Source organism: Gymnoscopelus microlampas, assembly GCF_963454915.1.
Source record: "Gymnoscopelus microlampas genome assembly, chromosome: 6".
In the NCBI taxonomy this organism is placed as follows: domain Eukaryota; kingdom Metazoa; phylum Chordata; class Actinopteri; order Myctophiformes; family Myctophidae; genus Gymnoscopelus; species Gymnoscopelus microlampas.
In genome coordinates, this window is record NC_139943.1 from 21,735,402 (window position 1) to 21,741,962 (window position 6,561).

General features: G+C 42.2%; 1 protein-coding gene across 1 annotated transcript in view; it reads left to right on the top strand.

The window, feature by feature from the left end:
• cttnbp2 (cortactin binding protein 2) overlaps nucleotides 1–5,954 on the top strand; it is an 89,035-nt gene extending 83,081 nt beyond the window's left edge. The window contains exons 22-23 of the mRNA XM_084060934.1: nucleotides 2,028–2,138; nucleotides 4,562–5,954. Of these exons, the coding sequence (XP_083917060.1) occupies nucleotides 2,028–2,138; nucleotides 4,562–4,933 (483 nt within the window). The 3' untranslated portion in view covers nucleotides 4,934–5,954. The remainder of the gene's footprint in view (nucleotides 1–2,027; nucleotides 2,139–4,561) is intronic.
• Nucleotides 5,955–6,561: the final 607 nt, after the last annotated feature.

The window sequence follows — 6,561 nt, forward strand, 5'->3', positions numbered from 1 at the left end:
GTTGTCACAGAAGTTTGAATCATTGAATATTTCCAACTCAAACGCTAATTCAAATTGCCGAATGAATGAACTGTTCCCAGTGATCTCTGTCCAAACAAATCGGAGAGGCTCCTCTCTACTCGACAGGTCGACAATAGAAGCGCCATCAACACACCCACTTGCTCATGTAAATACAGACACCGGGCTATCAAAGCGTCCATTCACACATTGAGCTGTTTGATCTGAGTCAGACATTACACAGACTTAACTCTAGGGAGCCGGCAGCGTAAAGTCAGTGCATGTCAGGTTCATCTGAGTCTGACATTTGCATTCATACATACAGTACAGCCCCATCGTAAAGTCTGGAAAATTTCAATGTCACAGTGCATGTGGGAAAGCCACTATGTCAGCTTTTAAAATGCACACACACACACACACACACACACACACCTACTGTATGTCTCAATTCACTGAATTAACTCATGTGTCATGCTGCATGCAGCAGAATGTCTTTGGAGAGAATGGTTGTCATATAATTTACGTTTAAAAATCAACTCAAACTGCAAATTACATTGATGTCTCCAAACACACCGTTTATACTGCATGTTTCATGTTTTGAATCTCTCTTAACTAGTAATTCATCAACACCAGTCTTCCAAATATAGCGTGTGTGTGAGTGTCCCTAGCAGACATGTGGCGAGGATGATGATGGCAGTTGTCTGTTATGATTACATACTGTAGTCTGTTCACAGTGTGACAAAGCTCACTGTTGTGCCTCATCTATCCTGATATTATACACTTAAACCCTAGGGTTCCTGTGGTTAAAATGCAGATTGATTTGAGATGTCTAGCCGAAGATAGTCTCTTTGTTTACAACCACTATTCATGATACGGTCGATCACTATTGACATGTCAATCTTCAAAGCGGTCACAGTCGATCACAAACAACGTTCATTTCAATTATAGGTGTTGACCTCGTGGCTGGCCGGCAGCCTTTATGAAACTGTGAGCCAATCAGCTCTCAGTAAAAATGTTGATTAGTCCAAAGACGGAGGGGCCGCTCGTATATTATGGATATACCCCCTCAAATTATTGATAGTGGATTGACCCAGGCACGGGCATCACACCCTGGAAAAATCAATTTCCGGGAGGTCCAGCCGGGGGGACAACAGACAGACAGACAGACAGATGGGTATAAAGGGAGACCAGCTACAAGCATAATAAATAGATGTAGTGTGCAGTGTCTACACACTGCCCGACATTTGAAATGGTCAGCGTGTAAACAGATCGTTAAGCATTTCACATTGCACAAGTTTCTCTCTTGAAATCGGGCTATATATATCGTTGTGGTTCTCGCACGATTGATTACCAAGCCAGTAGGCGGGCTCTAGACCGGATCTGAGCACTGAGCAGTAAATAGAAATCGTTCTCCCGCAAATCCACCATTTGATCACCTGGTCTACCGGAACTTCCGGGAGAGGTGGGATGTCTGCAAGCACATAGGCAGCAGTAGGCTACTACCGGCTACTACTACATGGCTCAAGCTCATTCTGTCTGTGTCTGTGTTGTTTGTGTGGAAAGCCTGGTGACGCGAGGTTATTTAGTACCCTAATGGGCCTGTGAAATTTGTTCCAAAACCTGATTGGTTCTGAGATTTTTTTTTAATGATGGACCCGAACCGGAAGGGACCCGTGAAATTGTTTCCGAGTCCGAGTGGAGCCATCATAAAAAAAAAGACGAAATTGGATGGTTATTGGACTTGTGAGGGAAAAATAGCCGACCGACAAGCTCATAGCGCCAAAGTTAAAGTCATGAGCTTGTTGGCATTTTTTTTTAACTTCCCAAATCGTAACAAACCCTCACAGACAAAATTATCCCTAACAATTGATGACAGATAATCTGTCATCATCACAACTGTCAAAATTTGACAAATCTACTAATAAAGCCATTAATGGTGAAGTGGTCTGTGTTTAATGTACGATATGACAATGACATGTTTTGGCAGCCTATTGATCTATTAAGTGTTTGTCCTGTGTTTTTGTCTGTAGATCGTCCAGTCCAAGGATGACTTGGATGTTGTTTTCTCCAGCCCATCCAGAGGACCCGCAGCCCCCCACCGACCCGACCAGGAAGGAAGCCCCCAACCCCGGACACAGACGGTGAGGAGTTCTGCTTAATTTATACGTAGTCATACGATGGTCCATCCATCCAGTAACAGCTCCAGCAGAGAGCTCCAGACTTCCCTTTCCCATGCTCCTCTAGTGGGACATGCCCAAGAGACCTCCCAAGGGAGACGCTCAGGATTGATTGATTGAATACTTTATTAACAAGTTTGGCCGCTTGTATAATCCGCAATCTTATTCTTTCATTCATGACCCACACTTTATGACCATAGGTGAGAGTTAGAACGACGATTGCCAAGAGCTTTGCCTTCTGACTCAGCTCTCTTTTTGTCACAACAGTGCCGTACAGTGATTGCAATACCACTCACTATGGTTATTCAGTTGTGTCTGTCATCACATCCAAATCAAAAGAATGATTTGTACTCCATTGTAGCCGATCTACATTGTAGTCGATCTACAAGCTCACACTGCGTCGTTGTGAGCTTGCAGATCGGCTGTTTGTATTGTACACCGGTGTACAATGGAGTACAAATCATGCTTTTGATTTGGACGTGTTGACAGACACACCTGAATAACCATAGTGCAAAATATATAGCCTACTGGCCAAACTATAAAATAGTTTGGCCAAACTATAAAATAGTTTGTCCAGTAGGGTGTAAATATAGCATATAAAATATATTGTACATACATTTATTTATTTTTTAACCATTGTATAATTTGAAACATAATGTCTTTCTATGTGTGATATGTTTAAAAATAAGAAATACTATACTGAAGGTGTATTCTAAATACAACTTTAGTTAGTTATGTACATAAAGCAATTTATTATGTTGTACATGGAGGCGTTTAATTTTTTTTACCCTTCCATGGATGGGAACTTGAACAAATGAGGGAGCTTGGTGAAATTGTGAAGATTGCAGTCGATTTTAGTCCTTGGTCTTAACAGCTCCAACCTCTGTATTTTGGTGAACTCAAGGTAATAATCTTTCGCCAAAATGGGCATAATATGGCCATTTTGTACTTTGGAATAAAACACCTAACTACTGTTTAAGTCGACCTCAGAGACAAACTCAAACTCTATGATCCAAATGACAATCCTGACGGCAGATGACTGTTTGTTTTAGACCACTTAAACCCTCTATACTTAGCTTGTAGAGCGGCTATTTTTGCCAAATGTTCGCCACAGAACTGGGACGCTAGGATTCAAGTGGGTAATACTGTAGAATACTCCTTCAGGTGGTGTCTCATGATCTCACATGTACAGTTGAATTGCCAGGCTGTGAAGCTCAGTATTGGTCATCATACATCCTGTCATTACAGTAATGCTGGTTGTGTGGTCATTGTTTTGAAAGAGTGAAGGATGTGTCTATGTGAGGTGAGGTATTTAAGAGGTGGAGTTGGAAGGACGGGGCATTTGTCATGCATTCCTTGACCTTGAAACACAAACACACACACACACACACACACACACACACACACACACACACACACACACACACACACACACACACACACACACACACACACACACACACACACACACACACACACACACACACACACACACACACACACACACAGCATGGCAGCAGAGACAGCACAATACTTTGCCAGCCTTTCTGCCTCGTCTTTGGGCATCCCAAGTTGTCGAAACCCTCCAACAAACAGTCCGTGGGTATGTCCTAGGCTGGATCACCAGAGGAAACAAAGTTCTTAGTCTTAGCACTGCTGCTTGGTGTTAAAGCGCTCTCTGTAGTTGTTCTCGTGGGCCTGGAAGTCCACCCATTGCTATTCCGACATTGGACGGACCCACCGCGGGATGGCCGCCGGGTCTATTGCCTCTCTTTCCGGTAGCTGTTCACGGGAGGGGCCGTCGTCACGTAGCGTCGGCTGTTGGTAGAGTCCACCGGTGAATGCCTTCTTGTATGCAAGCTACATAGTCCACAGAAATTGCAAATGCATCCACTGCACCTACTACATTGACGATGGTAGTTACAATGGGGCAGTTTAACGTCATGCCCAGGACACACACACACACACACACACACACACACACACACACACACACACACACACACACACACACACACACACACACACACACACACACACACACACACACACACACACTGTCACTGAAGTTATTATTTAAGAGGACAGAGATATTTATGCGATTAAAGCATTTCAAATGATGGATTCAGACTTTGAAACTGGTCTTGACCAAGGTCCCAGATTGTCTTGGAGCAGCAGAATTAGTTTAATAAGAGTTCTGGTGGTTTTACATGGATTGCTGTTAAGTCCTCACACTGTTATTTCCGTTCCCCAGAGAAACACAGAGCAGTGAAAATCTAATCCAAAGCTAATCTAGTACCAAAAGGAATATTGTAATACTAGAGGTTAGCGGCCCGAACTCTAGATCATATAATAACCTATTATCCTCTCTGTCTTCCACCCTCCAGCCCAGCAGCAGCCGTCCCTCCAGCCGAGGCCCCGCCCACAGCGCCTCAGACCGCCGGCAGGCCCCCCGCCCCGCCAAGTCCCAGCTCCCCGTCCCCAGCAGCAGGGGGCAGCAGCCACGAGCCAGCAGCAGCAGCAGCAGTAGTATTAGTGGTATTAGTGGTAGTAGTAGTCAGACGACGCTCTCCAACAGAACCAGCAGCAGAACTGAGTCCAGCAGCAAAACAAGGCAGGTCCCGTCCAGTAGCAACCATCAACACCACCATCGCAACAACAACAACCACCCCGTCAACGGAAACAGCCAACCGCACGAGGACATCTGGGTCCTACACCGAGACCTGCATGAAAACAGCATCAACAACAACAACAAGTAGACATCTTCCTCACTCCTCCCTCCCTCGTCCTCCTCCTCCCCCCTCCGTCCCAGGACTCCGCTGTGAACCCCCCACCCACCCCGATCCCATGTTGTAAAGATTAGGTTTATGATGACCTTTGAGTATTTGTACTTGTTATGTGTACTTGTTACACTGTACTACAGTTGTGTACTTGGGGACCATAGTTTTATTCTATTACAGTATTGAAGTAATGAACGTTTGAATTATTTTATTTTTCAAGAGGAATTGGCAGGGAATTGTAATAGACAAGAGGAAGGGTTTACACGCTCCAGTGGCTTCATTCTGCTGCGTTAACTTGTGTATTAACTTATTAGAACAGCAGTGCACTCACGCACAAGTATGCTCAGTGAAAATGTCTGTAACGTGTACTGTGCTTGCTAGGGTAAGTACACAACACAATATAAGTACATACATGATGTTATTTGGGAGAGTTTCAGTAAGTACTTACAGTACATAGTGGTACTTGCATAGTGGTATAGTCTACTTACAGTACAGTACTGTACCTTTACTTTGTCTCAGATTAACAGGAATGAACCCACTGTGAAGTGTTACCAAGGAAACTACTTAAGAGTTTGAACTGTTTTGACAAAAAGTGTTTGGAAAACAAAGACAGAACAGGCAAGTTTTCTTTGCTGTTAAGTATTTTAAATATATAAAGTGTTTTATGTTTAAATAGTTGCAAGGTTGGTTTAAATACTGTTGATACTGTTGCTAATTAATCAGGGTTTTACCAAATATTTGTAAATAAGAATTAGTAACTTTAATGGCATATAGATTGGTGTATGTGGTATTACGCTTGTACAGTCAAAGAAACCATAATGGAGAAAAAAGTGATGAAGTATGTTGTACATAGTGTTTGTAAAATGGATGTTCGGTTCTGAATTTTTCACTTGTTTCAAAGTGAACAGAATGTGGCAATAAGTAACAGAATCACAAAACACAAGGACATTTTCTCTCTAAACTGTAAGAAGCCATAAATAAATATTTTAACTACCCATTATCCCTACCTGAGTCATGGTTCCATTCAACTGCAGTTTAGGCCAAAGGAAAGCAATTCATAATAAGATTTTTTTGTTAATTTATTTTTTGTTTGGTAGGTTAGTTTATTTTCTAACTCACACCCCACTATACCCTCACCAAATCTTACTTTTCTTTTCATTGAAGGAAAAGATCAGTGTTCATTTTGATTGAACGTTTATATACATAATAATGTATTGTCACTGTCAGATGGAAACCTTGCATGTCCAAAAATGTTACTTTTCAGGAAATGGAGAAAAGAAGAAAGAACCTGTGTTCCAATGGATCCAATGTACTGTAGTTATTAAGTCACAAGCTGATGTCAATACTTTTCATCGGTTAATAAAACCCACAGACTTAACCACTTAACCTATTTTGGACATGTCATAATTTTTTCAAAAATAGCAAAAATAGCAACGTGTCGCAACGCTTGAAGATAGGCCATTTTTGCTACTTTTGTGTAAGTATAAAATAGGGCATTAGTTTATGATAAGACATAAAAAATATGAAATATGGAGATGCAAGGTTTCTGCCTGACAGAGACGATATACATAAATGTGCAGGATATATTTTAGTCAACCAGTGTGTTG